At 42.3% G+C, this 23,767-nt stretch overlaps 2 protein-coding genes across 2 annotated transcripts; one reads left to right on the top strand and one right to left on the bottom strand.

Moving 5' to 3' along the window:
* Window positions 1-3,475: 3,475 nt before the first annotated feature.
* hpxb (hemopexin b) lies at window positions 3,476-7,205 on the top strand. The gene is made up of 10 exons (XM_056371096.1): window positions 3,476-3,609; window positions 4,135-4,160; window positions 4,365-4,460; window positions 4,557-4,714; window positions 4,845-4,998; window positions 5,482-5,694; window positions 5,786-5,878; window positions 6,318-6,448; window positions 6,546-6,693; window positions 6,790-7,205. The coding sequence occupies exons 1-10, from the start codon at window positions 3,545-3,547 to the stop codon at window positions 7,014-7,016; spliced, it is 1,311 nt and encodes a 436-aa protein (XP_056227071.1). The 5' UTR covers window positions 3,476-3,544; the 3' UTR covers window positions 7,017-7,205.
* A 7,219-nt stretch (window positions 7,206-14,424) lies between these two features.
* Window positions 14,425-23,712, bottom strand: LOC130165575 (gap junction alpha-3 protein-like). The gene is made up of 5 exons (XM_056370945.1): window positions 22,320-23,712; window positions 19,072-19,133; window positions 18,551-18,639; window positions 17,887-18,455; window positions 14,425-17,033 (listed from the first exon to the last, which is right to left on the bottom strand). Exons 3-5 carry the CDS (start codon window positions 18,617-18,619, stop codon window positions 16,217-16,219), a joined length of 1,455 nt encoding a protein of 484 aa, XP_056226920.1. The 5' UTR covers window positions 18,620-18,639; window positions 19,072-19,133; window positions 22,320-23,712; the 3' UTR covers window positions 14,425-16,216.
* Window positions 23,713-23,767: the final 55 nt, after the last annotated feature.

Here is a 23,767-nt window from a genome sequence, read left to right as displayed (position 1 = left end):
CTGCAGTCCGTCTTTGCACCCATATCTCTGACCTCTCCGCCCCCCTGGGTTACTCAGGCCCTTTCCAACCTGGAGCAAGGAGAACGGGAGCTGCAGAGCCTCCGAGAGCGACAGCAGGCCGAGGTGGAGGAGGTGAACCGTGAGTTGGACAATGCGGTGATTGAAGCTCAGAGAGAGGAGCGGCGCCTTCTTGAGAAGATTGAGCGGGACCACAGAGATGCCCAGGGGCACCTCAGTCAGGTGAAGAGGGAGAATGCTGCGGCGGTGCGGGTTGTGCAGTCACTTGTTGACCAGCAACTGAGAAAAATGGGGCAACTGAAGGAGCAGATACAGAGATGGGGCAGTACCGCCGGTGGATCCAACAAAAATCAGCTCCAAAGAGGGGTGGCAGAAGTCACCCAACCTTGGGAAATCTCTCTAACAATGAAAAGGGTCAGTTTCTTACCGAGCCCCGAGTCCAAGACCTTAAGCTTGGGGGAAGTTGATGTTCGTGAGCAAGGTATGACCTACCCCATTGGTGTCTGCGGTGTCCAAGGACAGAAGTGTGCTTTGCATTCAGGGGATACGACCTTCTCGAACATTACCCCGCTTGAAATTCGGAAGGAACCGCAACCAAACAGAGCCGGACAAAGGTACAGTCCCGATGAGGCCAATAAGACAAACATGCGCGTTGTCCGGAAACTGCGTCTATCAAGCTCTACAGAGAACGAGGAGGAGCTCAAATCACCCACCGTGAAATCCCCCATACAAAGACACCGTGGTGCGTCTGAGTCGTCTCAAGATGAAGAACTGGAGTCTGTGTGTTCAGACGCACTGGGGCAAGACCTTTTCCTTGCCATCCCACCGGTCTCCAGTCAAGGAGAATCTGAAGGTGACGAATCCGATGGCAGACAAAACGGACCACGGAGGCGCCCCACACTGAAGGGTAAGAGGAAGCCAAAGGCCCTCGTCTTGGTCTCGCATGGAGAACCGTCCTGCCCCCCCGAAGAAACTGATGAAAAAAGCTGTAAGGCCACAATATCTCCAAAGACCAGGAGAAAAGGTTCCCTCTCGAGGCGCAGTCTTGTAGATCTCTCCACTGGACATCGTGCTCGTTCCCAACAAGCCCTATCCAAGAAGAACTCAAATGAACCAGCAGCGTATAGTGGAAGCCCGCCATCGCCAGCGGACAGTGAAGATTCCTGTTACACCTATACTGTGAATACACCTGTTAATGGATCTCTTAAGCGAGAGCACTGCCGCTCAGTATCCACAGCTGATCTCTCCAGTAAACTACACCCTTTAATTAATGGTGACAAGAGTGAGCGCAGAGGAATCAGAAAGGTGAACAAAATGCGACTTGCCTCCGAACCTTCATCTCTTGAACAAAGCCAAGCATCCGACAGGAACACCACGGGCTCTGAGGAACGACAGTCGAGAACCCAGGCTCGTGTTACACAAGGTTCAGCTTTAAACCGTGTGAGCAGATGTCTGTCCATGTCAGCCATCGAAGGTGACAAGTTACATCAAAGTAAGGAATCACATCCATTCAACGAAGACAAAGAGACAGTTGTACCAACTCTGAGGGAACTGGAGGAAGAAGGTGGTTCGACTGTGCTGGACTCAGCTTACCTGGTCAAACAGTTTGGAAAACAAGGATCAGGCCGCACTGACTTCAACCTGCCAAGTGGCGTCCACGCAACTGTCAAAGGGCAGCTATTTGTGGTGGATTGTGGAAACGCCCGCATTCAAGTGACTGATCTCCAAAAGAATGTCGTACAGCAGGTGTCTCCTTCAGGATCAGAAAGATCTTCCCGTATCTGCAACTACTTTGACGTGGCAGTGAACTCAAAGGGCCTCATTGCCCTGACCTGTGCCGCCGAACGCGCCGTGTTGGTGTTCAGCCGTCACGGACGCCTCCTGCAAACATTCGGAGGCACAACGATCGGCTCCACCAACGAAGAGCTGGACGCTCCCAGAGGGGTGACCGTCACCCGTCGAGATGAGTTCTTGGTCACCGACATAAAGCGCGGAACTTTAACTGCCCTAAAACTGGACCCCAAGACTGGGGCCAGGTTGGAGCGCACAGTGGTGAGCGGGTATCACAGACCTTACCTGGTGGCAGCCTGCCTCACCACCGGGCTCATGGCAGTATCAGAACGAGGCAACGAGACTGGACGTGTCCCGTGCATTCGAGTCCTGGAGCCCGGCTGGAACACTGTCCGAATCCTGGGGGTGTGCTCCGGCTTGGGGCCGGTCCTGACCTGCCCTTGGGGCCTCTGTATTGACAGAGATGGGGACGTCTTGGTGGCGGACTGGGGCAAGCAGCAGCACCGTGTTCTCTTCTACCCGTCCAAGGGTGTCGGCTGGCCTCTGGTGACCGATAACCTGAGTAGCCCGAGGGGCCTGGCTCTGCTCCCTGATGGCCAAGTGGTTGTGTCGGACAGTATGAACCATTGCGTCAAGATCTACCGCTACAAGTGAACTACAGAGGATGGAGAAGACGGAGACAGAAACAAATATGTATGGAGCTCTGTGATAAACTAAGAGGATTATATTTGTAATAGCTGGCAATATCCTTGGAAATATATAAAGTGGGTTTCTTTGACTATAATTCAAAGCCTCTACCTCTTACGTGTTTTAATTTGATAAGATGATTTCAAAATGGTTATAATGCATTATGATTTATATAATCAGTAAATTCAAGGCAAGCGTTAGTAGACTGAAAGATTAGTACAAATTATTTTCACTCCATCTATTAAGAAAAGATATAAGTGGTAGAAACACTATCGCATGCTTTTAAATTGACCTTGAGTGTTTCTAATGTATTTCTGTGTACCTCATTCATATTTAGAAATTTTGTGAATCTAATTCATTAATAATCAAGATAAATTTGAGAACTCTCGATGTAACCAGCAAATCAAACTGTTTAGTCGCCTTAAGGGGCTTAAAGACTTTTGTACTGCCAGTTTCTCCGAGTAAAAAGGAATTAAACTTTGATTCAAATCTTAGTTTTGCATGATTTTGTTTTTCCTTGGGATTTTGCCTAAGCACATATTACTACACAACCACAGTAGTTGTTCATTAGCTTTTGGGCATCGAGAACGACTGTCTGTATTTCCAGAAAAGTGTGTCACAAAACATGAAGGGGGATTTAAAGACTCTGAGACGCGGTAAAATATTAACCAAACAGATCAATAATTTCATTTGAAATCCACATAAAAAAAAAGGTAAACGATTTCCTCAAGCAGTGAAATAGATTAATCAAAGATAGATAATGTGCTTGAAGGCAGTTACCAATATAGGTTGTGCTGCAAATAATATTCACGTTTTTAGAAAAAGATAAGCAGATTACCAAAAGCATGATTCTGAAGCCACATTTTGCAACAACCAAATTTCCAATACCCCTTCTACGCAAACAAGACACACTCAGAGTTTCCTAACATGTCCACCCACACACACATTTCAGTTTAAAAGCGCAGGTTCAGCTCCTGCACAGCTTCACTTCACAGCTCTGCTCCACAGCGAGACTCCACATCAGAGGACTTCATCGGGACCGCACACCATGGACCTGATCACCAAAACTCTGTTCCTGTGCTCAGCACTCGCCCTCGCTAATGGAGCGCCTGCGTGAGTATTGTATGAATGAATTATTAAAACCGAAAATTGGTCGTTCAGATCAGGAGGGTTCGTCCTCATCGGCTGCACTGGTGACATGTATTCATGAGTTTATCTTAAAGCTTCCTGTCCTGTAATATCACAATATATGAGCATACATCCATATATGCAGGAGGTAGAAAAATAAAGATTATATAATAAAACAGGGAGATGTTCAGTCGACGCATGCTCATTTTTGTGTAATAAATTTCATTAAAACAAAAGGTGAGTGGTCAGGAACGCACCAGGGTCAAACTTACTATTCTGTATTTACTCTAAGTTTAACGGGTGCAGAGGAGATGGTGCAAGTCACTGACCAGTCTTTTCATAACTCTGTTTACCTGTTCACAAAGTTCACCTGCTGCATCAACTGAACAAACAGAAGAGAGCTGAGTCACTGTGTGACCTCGGTGGCCTGTCATTGATTGACCTCCTGTTTTTTGACCTAAGGATTTTTAGGAATCAAATATAACGAGTCTTTTTTTATATCATCCACAGACACCTGCAGGACGCAGCAGCACACGGTGGGTTTTTAATTAACACGTTAAAGTCATAATAACCCTCATTCCTCACTGGTCTGGTATAAAGACACTAAGGATCAATTACAGAAGCAATCTCATAGAGACAAGCCATTCTCTGGCTACGTTTTCTATGTTTACCATCATTATATATTACATTAATGGTAATTATAGTTATATTATCTCTATATTTCTAACTCTGGAATAAAGATGGAGAAGCCCATGCTGCTGTGCTGGACCGGTGTGCAGGTATTGAGTTTGACGCCATCACTCCTGACGAGAATGGAATAACCTTCTTCTTCAAAGGTGACCCTCAGATTATTTAAGTCTTATTTTATATATTTTTCCAAACTGAATATATATGTGTTGCAGAATAAGAAAAATCCTGTGATGTGTTCTCAGGTGCTCACATGTGGAAGGGTTACCATGGTCCAGCTCTGCTCTCCAACCAGTCCTTCAAGGAGCTGGATGACATCCATCACATCGGCCACGTCGACGCTGCCTTCCGCATGCACAACCCCGCGAACCAGGACGTGCACGATCACATCTATTTCTTCCTGGTACGAACCTCAGATGTGTTTTCATTTGTGATGTGATTCTGCAAAGAAACAAAAAAATAAATAAAAATCAGATGGAGAGGCAGAGAAGTGTCTGTCCCTGATCTCGACTGTTGCTTTTCTAAATCTCCAGGACGACAAGGTGTTCAGGTATTTCAACCACAGTCTGGAGGACGGGTACCCGAAGGAGATCCAGGAGGAATTCCCAGGAGTCCCCACTCACCTGGACGCTGCGGTGGAGTGTCCCCATGGAGAGTGCACCACAGACTCAGTTCTCTTCATTAAGGGTGCGTTGGCATTCAATGCAAAAACATTCATATCACAAAGTCTTGACTGTAATTAAATACATACAAGCTACAGAGAGAGAAAGTTTCCTTTCTCAGTATTATAAAGAGAAAGCTTCCCCCTAGTGGAGGAAATCAGCTGCTGCAGGAGCAACGTTTGTCAGAAGCAGCTTTAAAATAGGTAAAATACAGTTTGCAAGCTTTTGCTCTTCATGCTTGGAACATAAACTGCACTGAATACCAGGAATTAAAACCTATTAGTCACATTTAAATGATCTGACTTTTGTAATACAGCATGTTTACAGTATATCTGACAGGAAGTGGTGCAGATATCGGCAGAAATGTTTATATTTTTAAGAATTTAAGCAGATTAATCAGTTAAATTATTAACTCTGATGTGATTAGATTATTGTAAATAACTGAGCACATGGTGAAAGTTATTTATGAGACTTTTTCTCTAACTAAAAACCTAATTTCTCTCCACAGGACATGACGTGCATGTTTATGATATTGCCACAAAGACAGTGAAGACCAAGACTTGGGCCCACCTGCCCGTCTGCACCTCTGCTTTACGCTGGATGGAGGGCCACTACTGTTTCCATGGACACAACTTCACCAGGTTCAACCCAGTATCCGGAGAGGTGAGCGGCATCTACCCAAAAGATGCCCGTGACTACTTCATGAGGTGCGCTGACCACGGTGAGTTCATCGGGGGGAAAGAACGGTGGAAAATGCACTCAGGTGTATTCTGACTGAAGCATTTTGTGTAATCTTCTGTGTTTCTCTGCAGGTCATGGAGGGGGTTATAAAGTCCCGAAATGCAGTGAGGTAAAAATGGACGCCATTACCACTGACGATGCAGGCAAAACATATTTCTTTGCAGGTAAAGTCACAGACACAAAATGACAGTAATAGTAGTTTATAAATTAATAGTTCAACAACATCTTAAGAAAACTCCCACTCCCACGTCTGCTGATGTCTGTGATTAGCTTAGCTTAGCATAAAGACTGGAGGCTAAAACAGGTAGCTCTTGCCAAAGTTCAAAAACTAGTCACCTGCTAGCTGTAGCTTCATGCAAACCTCAAACTACTGCAATGATAGCAGTGGGAGGTTTTCCTGTTCTTCCCAGTGCCTGTATGAAAGCAGCACATGAACAGAGCTAAGCTAGCTGTTTCCCCCTGCTTACAGTCTTTATGCTACGCTAAGCTAATCAAATCTTGGCAAGAAAGTATTTCCCAAAAGTTCGAGCTATTGTTTTCCACTTGTATGACCTTTGAGCTTACTGTAAAGCTTTGACAAAGAATACACTTCACTCTGCTCAGGTCCTATCTACATGCGTCTGGACACCCATCGTGACGGCTTTCACGCCTTCTTGATCACCAGGACGTGGAAAGAGGTGACCGGCAGGGTGGATGCCGTCTTCTCCTACTCTGGCAAAATCTACTTGATTAAGGTAGACCTTGATGTAACCACTCACATTTCTCCGCGCTGGCATTAGAAACCTTGAGTTGTGTTGAAACTAAAACCAAAATCCTTGGACTCACCTGCAGGACGATCAGGTTTACATCTACAAAGCAGGTGTTCCCTACATCCTGGTGGAAGGCTACCCCAAGACCCTGAAGGAGGAGCTTGGCATTGAAGGACACGTGGACGCAGCTTTTCACTGTCCTGGTGAACACACCGTTCATGTAATCCAAGGTAAGGTCACCAAATCTAAATATAAAAAAAGCATCAAACAATATATTAATGTTTACTTTGTCGACAAACATCTTTACACGTATTTCTTTCTAAAAGGACAACATATGCGTGACGTTGACCTCACTGCCACGCCCAGGGTGGTGACCCGAGACGTGCCCTTGCCCGTGTCCGACATCGATGCTGGTTATTGTGGCTCAGACGGAGTTAAGATTTTCAAGGGCTCGCAGTTTTACCACTATGAGAGCCCCATGATACTGGCTATGGGCAAAATTGCCCCTGAGCTTCATAATATCACCCCAGAAATGATGGGATGTCAGGAATAGGACTCAGGGAAGAGAGGATATTTCACAGTGATCTGCCACCTCGAAGCAAAAGGAACTAAGTGACATCTGTCCGTCTCAAAACCATCTCACTCATTAAACTCATATATGAGATTGTGAAAAATCCTCCTCCCCTGCAAAGTGGAGTTTGAGTTCTTTGGTGAATAAAAAGAAAAAATAGAAAAAAGAAAACTGGAGTCAATTAATCTGTCAATTTCAATTTTTTTTTACAGTTTTTTACTGGTTTGTTATTTTGGGTTTGCAGATTTGAAACTGAGGCTCGTCACAATGATTGTGGGGAACAGAGTCGGAGGGAAACTTACTAAGTAATGTCAGAATTTGGCCACTAGAGGACCTACTGTTCAAATGAATGTGTTGCTCTGGAAATGATGTGAGAATCAGATTCACTGTAAACCGAACAAGGTCTGCACACAGGCGTGTCGTGAGTGTTGATACAACTAAATGACCAGAGGAACGGCCACACACACTTTACAGATTACCAAAGAACCTGTTTCATATCATCAACATATGAAATTCAAAAAGGAAAAAAAGCAGACAGGACCGGTCTTAGTGATCAAGGAAAAAGCAAGAACAGGAAGCCATGATGAAGAGTTTCAAAATGAGTGACTGACAGATTTAAATAGGGGGAAAAAATAAACTTCATTTTGATCAAATACAATTTCTTAATCTCATGACACGACTATAATCAATGAGTCAGACTCCCAGTCTGTGTTTTGCATTCAGTACATGTGGTGAACTGACTCTGAGATATGAGTCATAAGGTCCTATTGCAGAGATCCTCCCAAATCCCCCCTCACCCCTCTTGCTATTGAACTCTTTTTCCCAAATCTTTCTCAAATGCTCGCTATTTAAAATCATTAGTACCTGTTTTTACCCAGGATGCCTGTGTCTTAATGGGATGTACCGATGTCACGCTGAAGGGACACGTAAGTGGTCTAAATGGCTCTCTGTGGTCTGAAGTGCTGCTCTAGTGTGAAATTTAGGGTTAAAAGAAAAGGAAATAATGATTCTATAATGTCACTTTCACATGTTTCACATGTGCTTTCTTGCATATATGTCATTTCTCACACGTTATGAAAACTATGATGTAATCTGAATGGGTGTTAGCTCACTGACATCTCTCAGTTTATCAGGTAATTTCAACACCAACCCCCTGAAGCTTAAACCCACCAAACAGTGCTGTTGTATATTTCATTTCATCTCATTTTAACATTCACATCATTCTTATTTTTTTATTTTTTCTCACCAAATATCTTGTGTGTTCAGCTCCTCGTGTCTCCGTCTTCTCTTTATATTGAGTTGTCAGTGATTTTTCGAGCAACGAGCTGCAGGTGTGGCTGCGCGCTCGCTAAGAGCTCTCCACGCAGGTGTGAAGCTCTGCAGCGCCGACCTCAATTTAGAGAAACTGCCGGCGGCCAAAAACTTTATTTCCTGCAAGAAAGAGGCTGAAACACTCGTCCAGCTGAGCCACAACAGAATCACAGACTGATTTGATGCCAAAAAAAACAGAAAATATTTTTTGAAGTTCTCAGTCTTCAATACAATTCTTGAGTTTCATGCTCTTTCTAAACCAATCAAACCTTCAGGAATAAGGTTCATATGGTTTTTAAGCTGCATTGCTTTACTGATCATCTACTTTCATTTCAGACAGTGATTTGGTTCTTTAATATTTAATTTAAACTTTAAATGCAAGTTATAGTCAATTTAATTTACATAATATTCTCTGCAACAACAAAGTCAAGCTTTGCATTTCCACTGTTTTCCAAAGCTAAAACATCACGTCCACAAAGAAAGTGGTTATTTTATTGATGAGTCCCGGTGTCTCATTATGACAATATACAGTACTGTCACAAACTGTCCATGCTCATATTCGACCATATAGACACGTACGCAGCAGCCTGCAAGAGTCCAGAGGTCGGGACGGCATTAACAGGCATTCAAGGCCTTTTCACTCCCTGGAGAGGTTTTTGTTCTGCCAAAATCCCTGGGACTTTCAGCATGCATAAAGGAAGTGCTGCCCTCAGCACAGCTTAATGGGCGAGGCCATGAGGACACACACACACACACAGACACACACACACACACCGGAACACACATGCACGTGCACATAGAAACACCAATGCACATACACACATGCATAGCAGACAGTATGGACTGTTGTCATCACACACACACACACACACACACACACACACACACACTGAGCCACCAGATATCAGGCACAATCAATAATCAGGCCTGACATCATTCTAAAATAATTAATACACATACTCTTATTTTATTTTGTTATTTTATTTTCTTGTACAAAAAGCTGCATGTTTGGGATGTTATCTACAGTAAATATGACTGACTGAATGTCGTATTCTGACATTTATATTTGTTTATTCTGAAAAATAGTGTTCACCATTTGTTTTGTTTTTTACTGGTATCTTTAACTTAAGGAAAGCTAATGTGCTAACAGCACTCTTCATCCACAGGACATGTAGTTAATTGCCGTGTGTTAATTAGCCCACCTACTGTTACCTATTATACTTATCCAGTATGATTTAAATGTACAACAGTACTGCGTCCCTGCAGGATCACATATACTTTTTCTTCATATACATGTGGCTAAATTGACAATAGCCGACTGAAGGCACTAGAGAAAAAAATCCACATGAGAAAGGGTTCATCCTCTTGGGAGCATGGATCTGTGTAGTATAGTGCATTTAATTACAATCTGAGTGTTAGATTTTTATATTTTTGTTGTGTACAAGTGGAAAATGTCGACCTGATATTGGGACTAGAGGAACGGTTAAAGGCTCATCAGAACATTACTCCTCAGGAGAACATGAACATCTACGTCAAATTTAATTGAAATCCAGCCAATTTCAATATCTTGATCCAAGGTGGAACTAATGTTGGATAAACTGACATGTTTAGGCCCTATTTCTTATTTTAACTAAACTGCCAGAGCTTCTCATTTCTAGCTGATGACCATTGCTTTTGCAAGCTAACAGTTATTGGCACATTTTATCAGCTGTAGTTGGCTAGCGAGCTAGCTAGCTAGCATTAACTAATGCTGTGAGCTTTAGTTGAAAGCTCTTTTTATGTTTCTGACTGACCTGTATGAAAATCAGAAACCAAGGAGTCTTAAATATACATTGATGACTATGATATCACGTTAACTCTGCACTGTGTATGGTGAAAACAAGACTAAACGCTAAAGCTTTTTATCATAGAAAGTTAGCATCCTTAATCTATGTAGCCTACAGAACATGGAAATAAATGTTTGTGGGTTGCTGGTATAGTACAGTGGTATATCAGTATTTATTCCTAATATAATATGTTTTGCTCTTTATTAAAGATACACAGTAAATACTTTTTCTTACCCCTCGTAATTATGTAGTAAGCTAACGATATGCTAACTCTTGGAAGTAACATAAGAAAGCTTCTACTGGAGATAAGAAGCTAGTTAGCCAGTCATGCTAACATTAATGGCTCACATTAGAGCAGATAAACATACTGTTTAATCCATTTCTTAGATTTTTGCTCTTCTGTTTTTGGTTTCACTGTTTGGGGAAGGAATTTAGCGAACAGGAAGTTGTGCCACTCCGGTTTGATGGATAACTGCTCAAGTGGTTTTGGTGTCTGGACCCCAAATGGAAAGAGAAACAATCCGAAAGGAAAACGCTAACCATGACAGAATACCAGTATGGTACAAAAAGTTTATTCAGTAACAGTTCTGTAAACATCTGAGGTAAATGAACATTTACATCAACATGTTCTTAAACATAAGGTTCAGACGCAAGGCACTTCTCTTCAAAGACAAGTCATTTTACAACGGGAGTAATAGCAGGGAGTTGTTCTTCGTTTTTAACACGTGGGAGTCAGTGTCCCTGCTTGTCGGGGCGCCATGAAAAATCCCACCACACAACCTCTGTTTTCCACTGTGGGAATTTTTGATCCAAGGCACATCTATGGTGTAAAAGCCGGAGTAGCCAAAAGTCTCCCAATCCATAATCAGGACAGAAAAAGAACAATCACTTTAGATTTCTTTCTTGTCCATTCCATGTCTAATTTTGATTGTGTTATTGCCATAAATAAACAAAAATATGTTAATATCCCTAATATCCCTCCTCCTAGGACACCCTTTGTTATTTCTCTTTTCTATTTATATCTTCATATCCCATAACAGCGGTCTAGCTATCTAACTGTGCAAATCTTTATCTACATATTAAAGGTACTAAACAGCTTGGAACAACAAGGTTATGAAAAAAAACATTTCAGCAATAAAAATAAGTAAAGTAAACCTTGTTTCAACATTGTTTAGAAACAAAGTTCAACATAATGTCTTTTCGGTGGAATTCTCTTTTCCTATATTTCATGAAAGGGTTGTAAAACTGATCGTGTGGTTGGAGACTTGATTGTCAGGGTTAAAGGGTGAGGTTCCCAAGCAGAACAAAAAACAATCCATTATGCATTGTGATCTCTTTGGTAAATATCTTTGGTTCAATCAGGCACATCACAGCTCATACAGATTAAGTGCTGCAGCTGCCGTGGTGTGCTGAAGTTTAGGTTTGATCAGAGACATGTAAACATTTGACACAGTCAGCAGACAGCATGTATTCAGCCTGTAGTTCACCCTGTGCTCGACAACATCAGTTGTTCTGAACCAAAATGTGGCTAATGTGCTAAAACTGAAGCGCCTTTCACTGCAGCTTCCTGTGTCACCTCACGTTGGTTTGTGTAAATTAAACGGTTGCATTCATGACAAGATGAAAGTCATTAACTTTTAAACTTTTAAAAATAGAGCTAAGGTTATGGGGTCGGCAGACGCATTCGCTTTTCAACATGGCGACATATTCAGATTCCAATCCTGGTCAAATCATAGAATAGTTAAGACCACACAGTGGTCAAATACAGACATTTAGGCTTGTCACAGAAACACGTGGAACAAATAATATTAACAATGGTTCAGTTTCATTCAGGTTTTATTACAAGCCAAATAATAAAATGCATGACTCTGGAACTGGAAGAGCGAGTTTGTTTCCTGGTTCTGAGCATTTTGACTTAATTCTGAAATCTGGAACTTTTCTCATATGTTGTCGTCAAAGCAAAGATGACAGAAATTTTTCATCTGTTTTTTAAAAATTTTGTATTTATTTAGCTATTGGGACATTATTGGGACACGTTTGTCGGCTAGTGATGTTAAAACTACAAATAAGGTGAACTGCCAGTTGACAAGCCATGACAAAACTAAAAATAACAGAGAGGAAGTTCACATTTTGTGGTAGCTCGTCCAACAGAGATCCATACCACTCTCATGAAGCTACAGTCAGGAGACAGTTAGCTTTGCTAAACCTCACCACTGTCCCTCTGTACTTCATGGATAAACATAAAAGTGGTTGTAGTCTTCTCATCAAACTCTTGGCAATAATTAACAACTTTGATAATGTGCCAAAACTTTGCGACAAGCAACGAACACTAGCAATTTAGAAGTTAGCTTGGTTGCTAACGCTGAGCTAACTTTATTAACAAAGGCCATGGCTGTGTTGCCTAAACGTCTGACCGCTGCGCAGCTGTGATACTTAAGTTCCACGTTGCCATGAATGCATATGGGTGAACATTTCCATGATATAAATGTATTTATTACAGTGTGTGACCATTAATCAAGGCACTTGAAGATTTGGCAGCTGCAATAAAAAAATCTCATTCAGCACAAGCAGTGTCTTTAGGAGATGGTTAACACCCATGACACTGTGACAGCGTAAAAACAAAGTCACGGGTTATTTACCTGATGGTAAACTATCTTACCCAAGCCGGTTAAAAACTACACAAACAGTGAAGACCATGCAAGAAAGCTCCGGAAAAAGCAAGTGCGTGGACAAAAACAACATTTTGTTTTTATCGACATGTAAACATACATTCATTTAGGTTATTTTGGTTACGGTGCTCAAATGCTAATTCACGAATGGTAAATCATTCTAGTATTTTTCAAGTATGTTAAGTTATAATCCTCTAATATTCTGCCCAGAAAGAAACACAAAGATGTACAAACCCAAAACGCAATTTGCCCCAAACCACTCCCCCTTGCTACTAGGGTGTATTTTATATTCCTGACTGTTGGATAAAACATGAATAATTTGCCTTGATTAATTAAAGCTGTTGGGTAGTTGCTGTAAGGCAACACAGCTGAGTTCATATTAGCCATTTTTCTATTTGTTTGTTTCTCTCTTTTTTGGCAGGAATTAATGAGAAGAACAGGAAAAATGAACATTCCTATGTGGGATGTCTGTTAAGAATTAACAGAGAAATAAAATCACTTTTTTTAGATCATATTGCTCTCTTTTTTGTTTCTCCAAAAAAAAAAAATAATCTAAAAGCTACTGTTTATTCTACAGCTAGTCTAGAAAATGAACTTGGACTCCTCCTATACAGAACACATAGGGGAACTCCACAGTTCTGTAACACACTGCAAACACAAGCATCAGAAAGAAGGTGAACTGATTTTTATTCCCTGTTCAAGCTGCAAAGCTTCACATTGCTCAATAAACCAAATGTCATTTAGACCTTGATGGTGTTTTATTTTTTATTTGCATCTTTTCTAACATTGGATTTTTGTGTAAAGTGACCAGCGGGGCCAATGTCAGAAACTACTGAAGCACACTTGGTTTTTTGGTTTTTCTTAGGGAAAGTCTTTATAAATAATAAAATTGCAGCTTGATCAGAAACTAACAACTGTTTTTTTTAAATATAGGTAGTTCTGTATAATATCCTGTGGTGTCTATCAATACTATTAATCATTATATATTTACATATTTATAAACTTTATATAGTTTACCCTGATGTAACTGCAGAGATGTCATTTTGTAAACACTGAAACAAATTAAGGTACCTCAACACACACACACACACACACACACACACACACACACACACACACACACACACACACACACACACAGCCTGTGAAGCCTAAAGACTACGTCTCAGGGTGGGACTGCTTTATTGCTTTCCTCCGGTCATCCTCTCTGTCCTAACGTCGGTGCATCCCTCTCTTCATTGAAATGACAGGCTGGGTGAGAGCACGCACACACACACGCAGACGGACAGATTCCACAGACGCACGGCTCCATCACCACGTCACAAGAAAAATGAAAATAAAGAAACAAAAGTGCAAACCTCTCCTCTGATGTCTCCCAGCAAAGAAATAAAAGAAAGATGAAAGTAAAAGAATATAGTACTGAGGCCTCTACGCTCCAAAACTTATTAGTTAGTCCAATCATCATCATCATCATCATCATTATCATCATCATCATCATCATCATCATCAACCTTTCCTTATTCGTGTCTGTGCTGCCTATATATTGTATATGTAAATATATATATAAATATATATATAAATATAAATATATATATATATATATATATATACACTGTGGGTGTGTATGTAAGTGTGTGTGTTTGTGATCCCCATTTCATGGGCCTGTACACCCTCCCTGTCCAACTCCTCTAACAAAAGAGAGCGTGGCCAGATCAGTGAGTAGCAGCCATGCTGGCGCTTAATCTCTCTCTTTGTGCTGAGCACGTTATCATTAATCCACTGGACTTTAGGTGCCGTCACACACCGGCTCCAACATGGCAGCCATGTTGGATCACCTGTATCACTTAAAGGAAGGGTTTACATTTTTGGGAAGTATGTTCTTTTCCTTTTTTTTTGTTTTCTCCAACAGTTAGGGGAGAAGATCGATACAGCTTTCATATCTGTGCCTTCACTATGGAGCCAGCAGACGATTAGATTAGCTTAGCTTAGCATAAAGACTGGAAGCGGGGGGAAACAGCTAGCCTGGCTCGTCAAAGCTCAAACACACAGCTACAGGTATCTTTTAATGATGTGTTCACACAATGGTGGGAAAATCCAGTTTGGGATTGTTGTTTACCGTCACGCTGTTTTCCCTTAACGTTGTTGACCTTCGCTGCGTCACACATCTGGAGCTGTTTACACTTTACATCGTGAACTTTACATTTAAATACAATCTACAGTTTAAATTTGCTGAATGAATTATACTAGTGTTCATATTGGATTGTATTTTGAGCTGTGTGGTGAGCTGCTTTGCTAGCCGTTTCCCCGTTCTCCCGTCTTTATGCTAAGCTAAGCTAAGCTAAGCTAACTGACTCCACGGTCAACGCACGGACATGATTATTTCCCAAAATGTCAAACTATTACTTTAACGACACAGTTTAAACACGGTAAGTGCACGTTTCAGTCGGAGAACCAGCTTCATGGTGGTTTCGTTTTGTCGCACTTGATTATTAGTGATGCAGAAAAAAAAAAAGTTGCAAACTGGCGAGAATCGGCTTTTACTGAGTCTCGCCTCTAAAAACTCTCATGAGAGTTGTGCTCAACAACAGAATTAAAAACAATAAATTGATTAAAAAATAACATTATTCATACTACAATCTCATAATTTGTACGAATTATTAAAAGGCACTTTTTGTGTTTAAACCCTGAAGAAAATACCCTCAGAACAGGTATTTAAATTATTACAAAATTCTTCATTTAGATGCTCCGTGTTAAATACGTATGAAAACCTTTATTTATATGTTTGTTTGTTTTGTTCAATCAAATCAAATATCTGCTTTGTTGTGTCTTTAGTTTTTGATCGTAAATTTGTTTTATCTTCGGCTTCTTCCTCCCCTCCCTCACTTTTATCGTTGTGTCTTTTACTATGACGTTCGTGTTCGACAGTGTTGTGTTTAATTTTTCTTTGATTGCTTTAAAATGTTGGTGAATGACAGAAAATTCTCACATCTGGATCACATGTGCACAGACCTCTGTCCGCACCGACTCCAGATGTGCTACCGGAGGATTTCTGCAGAGCTGATGTTTTTAAAAGTTGAGCTCACTTTTTCGTACTGTTGCTGATATGACTGATGTGTAGACAGGGCATCAGCAGGGTGCCATCAGTGTAATCTGGCCAAACTCCTTCTTTCCCTATTCCTGGTTCATAATTCTGAGATTAAAATAAGCGGCCGACTCCAGCTGAATCTACTAGTTAACATCTGCCTTGCAGAGCGTCAGTCTTTTGCTGGAGGGCGTGCTCGTGTGGTTTAATGCTGTTGTGCATTTGTAGGTTTTTCTATGTGTATACAGCATGTGTGTGAGGTTGTGTGAGTGTGTGAGTGTGTGTGGGTTTTAGCTACACGGCCAGGTCGTCGGGGCGAGCTCGGACGCTGCTGTTCTTGCTGGCCCGACTCGGCTTCCGGATGTCTGTCGCCGCGGCAGACGGAGGCTGATGCATCTCCGCCCTGGTGACCACGGTGAAGTCGTCGTGTGGGACCATATAAGGCGCTGTGGTGTTTTCCTCATCCAACGCTGTCTCCTGTGGCGTGAGGGGGGAAAGAGGGGTATTACGAGGAAGTGTGGGAAACATTGAGCGTTGATCCTCATGCGCGGGAGTCGACTCCTCCTGAGGAGAGGAGGAGGTGGAGGTGGGAGGAGAGGGAAGAGTAGGAGGGTAGGAGGAGGTGGAGTTTTTTCCATTGCGGAGCTCCAGTGCCATGTTGCTCCAGTTCTGCTCCATTGCAGTCAGCTGACCGCGGCTTCCCACGCTCCCTTTGTTACGGCCGCCGTAAAAGGAAGTGGGCAGGGTCTCCAACAGGTAGTCGTCTGGGTGGAACCCTGCGCCATCCATCTTGAGCTCAGCGGGCAAAGGGGCGGTGCCTTCTGTTGGACTGTAAGCTCTTCCCCCCGACGCTCCGGCCCCCACCACGGTCACACTGGCGTACGCCGGCAGACAGTCGAGCACCGACGGGGCGGTCTGCTCAGGAATCGTCTCCGAGTCTCCTCGCTCGTCCGGACCGAGCAGCAGCGACTCAGTGTCGGGTACGAACTCATTGGTGACCCCCTGTTTGACCTTCTTCCAGCCCAGGTGGTAGATCTCGAGCAGGTTGAGCAGCAGAGAGACACAGGCAACCACGAGCATGAAGATGATGAAGATCGTCTTTTCCGTGGGCCTGAGACAACAAACAGACAAAAGTAGATTTAACTCACAAACACAAACAAATGTGTTTAGAGAAACGTATCGGCTCTTTATCGGATTTGGCAAAACGTACATTTCAACCAAGTTAGTCGTCAACACAAAAGATTAGAACGAGCAGATTAGCTAAGCAGCCACACAAGCTGAAGCTAGAACGAAACAGTCTGAACCAGCATTTTATCTCAAGACTGTTATGTCCATGTCTTCCAGGTGAATCATCAACCACTGACTTTCTGCATGTAGCTTTAGCCTCAGTGTTTCGACTGCAGCTCCAGTCTTTTACCACAGTATCATGTATGTGGCCATCAGATGCATATTCAAGCTACAGCTGATGAAGTCTGTCATTTCTACCAGAAATGGCTGGAAAAAAAGGTAAAGGTGCCACCATTAGTAATTGCTTGCAGCTTGACAGGTGTAGCTGTGGGGGCGTGGCTTCAGTGAGTCACCCCGGTTCCCTTGACAAAAAGCCAAGTTGGCAACTGACCTTTTTTTTTGGAGATGTAAAAGCTTTAAGAAACCATCCAACCAAAATGGTCCAAAAGTGCGAACTGATTTCTGGGTTTTAGGACACACACACACACACACAGGTTGTCATAGGTCACTTTTGGGGACATTACATAGACTTACATTCATTTCCTGAAGACTTACTCTCTAACCTTAACCTTGAGCTATTTCCCATTTTTGTTCCCAATTGGACAATTAACTGGTCTGAAATGTGTCCCCAAATGTAGCCTATGACAGAAACACACACACACACACAAACAAGAAGAAAATGAAGACAAAAAAAAAAAAAAAGAGATGGCTCCTCTGAGGAAGTCCTGCTCTCTAACCTGGAGATGAAGCAGTCCACAGTGTTGGGGCAGGGCCAGCGGCCACATTTATAGAGCGGCCTCAGGTGGAAGCCATACAGGAAGTACTGTCCCAGGATGAAGCCCACCTCAAACAGAGTCTTGAAGATGATGTTGAAGATGTAGGTCCTCAGTAACGCCCCGCGGATACGGATCTTCCCGTGCTCGTCGCGAATCGGCGGCTTCTCCTTTTTCCCGCCTCCTCCTCCTCCTCCTCCTCCGTCACCGACCCCGTTGTGAAAGAGGGGGTCGTGGTCTTCCTGGTGCCGTCCGGCCTTCCTGAGCTCCTCCTCCCTCTCCCGTCTCTTCTCCTCCATGCGGACGATGTGCAGCACATGGCCCAGGTAGATAAGGGTGGGCGTGGATACGAAGATGATCTGCAGCACCCAGAAGCGGATGTGGGAGATGGGGAAGGCCTCGTCATAGCAGACGTTCTCGCAACCGGGCTGTTGCGTGTTACATGTGAAGTCTGACTGCTCGTCCCCCCAGACCTCCTCGGCCGCTGCACCCAGCACCAAGATGCGAAAGATGAAGAGGACAGTCAGCCAAACCTGGGGAGGAAGGACCAACAGATTCATTAGGTTCATCAACAATTTAACAATTCTTGCTCTCTGATAATCAATCAATCAATCAATCAATCGCTCACCTTTCCAATCACAGTGGAGTGTTCTTGAGCGTTCTCAAGCAGCCGCCCTAGAAAGCTCCAGTCACCCATGCTTCACTCTGTTTTCTAGCCTGGAGAGAGAAACGAGAGTCGGTGGTGAACAACACAAACGGGACGAGGTATTTGTTTTGAATGATAAGGCCGGTGTTGTTTTTATGTTTTTATTATTGTCAACAAATTCCACAAAGACACCAAAACCAACATCGTGTCCGACTTCCCCGCAAACGATATTCTAAACATTGCATTTATTTGGAGATATTTTCACACTTGGGGCAGTGGGAGAAATAACAGAACCATATTAACTTGTGAGGGGATGTTCTGGTGTTTGGCGATTTGTTGACAATAAGACTTTAGAAAACGTGACACAACAGCAATTTAGCTTCTGCACAGACCCGACCACTTCTCCTCATCAACACACCTGTTGTCAGTTTTGGTAAATCTGAAACCTACGGCAGGTTTTGAGGTCGGAGCAGACAACGAAAAGACAAGGGAGGCAGACTTACTAAAATATTGTTGTATTGTCAGTGATAAATCCATCGACCAGAGACCAGAAGAAAAACAATATCTGGAAAGAAGAGACAAAATGCTCTTGTCAACTTTAGAGGTAACAAACCACACAAAGTCCTCATCACTACTTTTAATGCAACCAAACCAAACCAGCTTCGTGTTTAGTGACTCCAGGACCGCTAACATGAGCAATACTGAAATCTGTGAGCGGTCATGCGTCATAAAATGTAGATTAGAAGAATAAAGTGGGGTTATAGCGTTAGCATAGCATGTAGGGCAATAGCTTTTCTGAAGGGGAGGACACATTAGTTCATCACATCCCAGAGATTTAATATTTACAGGTGGAGATATATGAGAGTTTATACTGCAAACACTTGTCTGTTTCACATTCAGCACATGCAGAGCAGAAGTCATGCGCTCACCCGATGAATGAATGAATAGAACATTAAGTCCAATCTGAACTCTCCGGAGGGAAATATCTGTCTCTTTAGCAACTAATAATCCATAATGATTACGGTTTCTGCTGAAGAGCGTATCTGGAGAAGACACTGAGGAGAACAGAGAGAGCGGATCGAAACCAAAACAATGAGCTGAAAGACGCTGAAATGTTAAAATGCTAAAACAGGGGAGTTTTACACATACGCAAATGTCCGTTACATTCAAGGCCTCGCCAAACTAGTTGACGCAGAGCTGATGGAGCCTATCAGTGCCTGGTGTTTCAGAGTACGGTATAGTTTTAAATCCGCTGTCTGCGGCGACATTCCCTGCACCGGCAGCAATGACTGGTTTTCCAGAGCTGAAGAGAGGAGTGAGCGACGGCGACTAGGAGTCTGTGGAGGAGAGAACGAGGAGGCGTCTCAAAGTTTCAGAACTGTCTCCACAAAAAGCACCGAAGACGCCGTTTCTGTACAAGTTTGCTGCAGTGTCTTGTCTGGTACCAACCAGACTAGTCCTAATTACATTAATTACAATTAAAAGAAACCGTTAGATTGTTTATATTTATGTTTTTCTGAAATCTGAAAACTACTAAAGACAGAATAAAACTTCACATCTCAATCGCATCTGTATGTTACTCTGCAAATGTGTACGGTGCATGTGTGTGCGTGTGTGTGTGTGTGTGTGTGTGTCTGTGCTGCAGGGCTGGCTGGCTAGTGGACAATGGCTGGCCATCTGTGGGAAGTGAATGAGTGGATAACAGGTTGTCCCTGTTGAATGCTGGACTCATCACATCCCAGGAATGCTGAGGAGGGCAAATGTTTGCCTGGGATCGACTGATACACACACACAGACACACACACACACACACACACACACAGACACACACACACACACACAGACACACACACACACACTCGTTACAGTAGCATACATTGCTCCTGTATGTCTGACCTCCACACTGTCACTAGTGAATAGAAGCCACTAACTTCACTTACTTCTAATATAAACTGTGAATATCCCGATGGAATAATGAAATGAAAATCCACGATAGAGAACCACTGACAAACTGAAGGTTTATATGGCAAAATATAAAATAGAAATATAATATTACATTGGCCCCTTTAATACAGTAAAAGATTCAAAAATCCACCTTAAATGTTGTCATAGCATCTGTGCTAAAGCGGAGTCGACGCAGATGATGTCACTTTTCCAAAGTCCTGAACGCACAGAGAATCATGTTCTCAGCTAACGAATGAAAAGCTCTATTAAGAGCCCACTGATGCTCCAATCTACCGTAACAGCGGCATGTGTACATATACATGATGTGTTGACGTGATGAAATACCATCTGTCACCACGGACAATAGAGAAGCTGCCAGATGGACATTGTCCTGTCTGCCGTGTGCTTTTCATGGATCAGAGGCCTTTGTGCTAAAACAGCCCAAACAGTTAACTCTTGGCCTGCCGTCCGCACCTGAAAACTTTTTAAAGATATGCAGACAGTGGTGGCGTTCGTGTGAAAGTCCATTCTCTTCATTGGCCACTCAATCGACTAACCCTAAATTTAGTCTGACACACACCCATAAACATTATAAATCAGTTAGATTAACCGAGGCGAGCTCACATAGCCGCGTTACTCCATGTAAACATGATCAATGTTGAAGAAATGATGCTATGGGCTGATAAGTCAGGGACACAGGAAGTGCATTAAAGTGCATAAAGTGTGTAAATGTATGGATTAAGGTGCATTCAAGTTGCATAAAAATACAAAATGGTGTGTAATGGTTTGTAAATGTACATAAAAGTGAATAAATAAGCGTTAAGTTAAATGCGCAATAACTGTGACTAAAGGTGTGCAATAATAAAAGTACAAAACAGTGTTTAAACGTGTACAAAGATGCACGCAGGCAAACTCTGGTGGAGACTAGAGAAGGTCCAAAGAAAGGAACATCACGAGTGAAACATCCCAGAATAAACGGGGGAATATATAAATAAATATTTCAACAACTGGGTGGTTAAGATCAGCAAATTCAAAGTGTTGGTTATTAAGACGTATCCTGTGGTGTTAGTACTAAAAATAAAAGCTATAAAAGCAAAAACATACATGACATTAGGTCTATTTTTTTAATTTGAGAAATCTGTATTTCCTCTCTGCTGATGACAAAATAACAGATAAATAAATTTTAGACCATTTGGCATCTGCCTCTTTTACATGGAGGCAGCAACATAGAGAGGAATCAACAACTAAATGCAAATGGCTCATGAACGAACAATGATATTTTCACAGATATGTGCAGTGGCCTCACCAGGTAATGTGCAGAAAGCCTGACAGAAAACAACACCAGTCTCTCTCTAGGAACCCTGGTTTAAAATACAGTATCTTTTTGTGATGAACAGTTAATTAATTTTGCTGCTTTATCTTGTTTGAATATATAAAAAAGAAAAAGTTACCAGAAGGTTTCTCTCATATACTCCACATATAAATGGCGAAACAAGCCAATTGAAGTTGAGTAAGACAGTTTAAATTACTGTTCAGGACTGTTTTTTTTTAATGCTAACAATAACTGTGATATAAAAAAAAAATGAAAAAATCTGAACAATCAATTAATGTCAAATATTCTGAGTTCGGTTTTTATGATAAATTAACTTTATGAAATATTAGAGGCTTCCTGTGTGCCGTCTTTCCCACAGGGAAGTGAATGCAGCACGAGAGGTGCTGATAATCCAGCAGGTGGAAGGATGATAATCCCTCCTCTTCCCTCCCACCTCAGATAACTCCATCACTCCAGCCTCCACCTGCTGCTTACCGCTCTCCTCCGAAACACGTCTCCCTCCGGGCAGCGCGCTTCTTCTTCTTCTCCTCCTCCTCCTCCTTCTTCTTCTTCTTCTTCTTCTCTCACTTCTTTCCGTCCTTCTTCTTCTTCTTCTGTCTCTTACTCCCACCGGTGGGCTCGAGGCGACCAAGCGAGGAGTCGGAGAGGTTAGTGGGAGAGGAGGGGGGAGGGAGAGAGAGACACAGAGAGAGGATAACAGAGAGTTACAGCGAGAGAGAGTACAAAAAAAAGACGCGAGGCTAGACTAGTCTAAAAAAAAAGGGCGCGTGTGGAACCTGTCCCGCGAAGGCGAAGCGCAGCGGCTGCGTCCCGCGTGGCCAAGGCCATCCGCCACTGTCACACATCAGTGTCCCCGTGCATGGGGCGCACGAGGGGGGTGGTGGTGGTGGTGGGGGGGGGGGCGGGGGAGGTACGTGTTTGTGCGTGCGCGCGCGTGTGCGTAGTCATATTCCTGCTGAGCCAAATCTGAATAGTTTGAAACAAGAATAACATTTTTTTTCTTTTTGTTAAATGATCAAATATCATTATTATTATTATTATTATTATTATTATTAGTGGTAGTAGTAGGAGTAGTATTATTGCTATAGTAATAGGCTAGTAGTGTAAATAATATAAATAGATATAGTAGGCTAGCAGTAGTAGCTAGTATATTTAATAGTAAACTAATATTTGGAGTTTAGAGTTGTTTTGGAACTATAAAGAATATGTTAAAATAATAGACAAACTAAATACAAATTAAAAAATAAACTGTAGGTCTATAACATAAATATTAGATTGTCTTAACACATTTTTTTATTTCAGAATAAAATGTCTGACAAGGTTTAAAGAAGTAAAATAAACTATTTATGAAAAGAACTTTGTTGACTTACTTTGTTGATTATAATTTATAAAAATGGATCAAACAGCTACGTCACCGTAGTTGCTTGTTATAATGTGAAACCAGACATTTCTGTAACTGTTAATTAGTTATATGTGAGTGTCTGTCTGTGAGAGGAGGGGAGGACGCATGGACCTGACCGCACTGTTGCAGTTGCCGCTGCTCGCCAGTAGAGGTCAACAGAGGACATACAGTCGGTCACTAGATGCATCTGATGGAAATGGAAATACATTTGTTGACTTGTTCGTTCCAGTTCATTTGAGTTTTTGTACTTGAAATACACAGAAACACGAGGGATCAACTAAAATATGAAGCGGTTCTCTTGGTAACGTCATCCTTTCATTTACGCATTCATAAAATAAATATACATTCCTCACTTTGAATCTATCTTCGTAGGTGTGGTCCAGATAATTGTTTTAAATAATTAATCTGATGATGATCTATTGATTCTCTGCATGTAGTTTAACAAATGGTGCATCTGTTTGAATCCTACTTAAGTTCATTTTCACATTTATATATAGCTAAAATATGATCATATAGTTTA

The sequence above is a fragment of the Seriola aureovittata genome, chromosome 24 (genome assembly GCF_021018895.1).
Source record: "Seriola aureovittata isolate HTS-2021-v1 ecotype China chromosome 24, ASM2101889v1, whole genome shotgun sequence".
In the NCBI taxonomy this organism is placed as follows: Eukaryota; Metazoa; Chordata; class Actinopteri; order Carangiformes; family Carangidae; genus Seriola; species Seriola aureovittata.
This window is presented reverse-complemented; position numbering and strand designations above follow the sequence as displayed.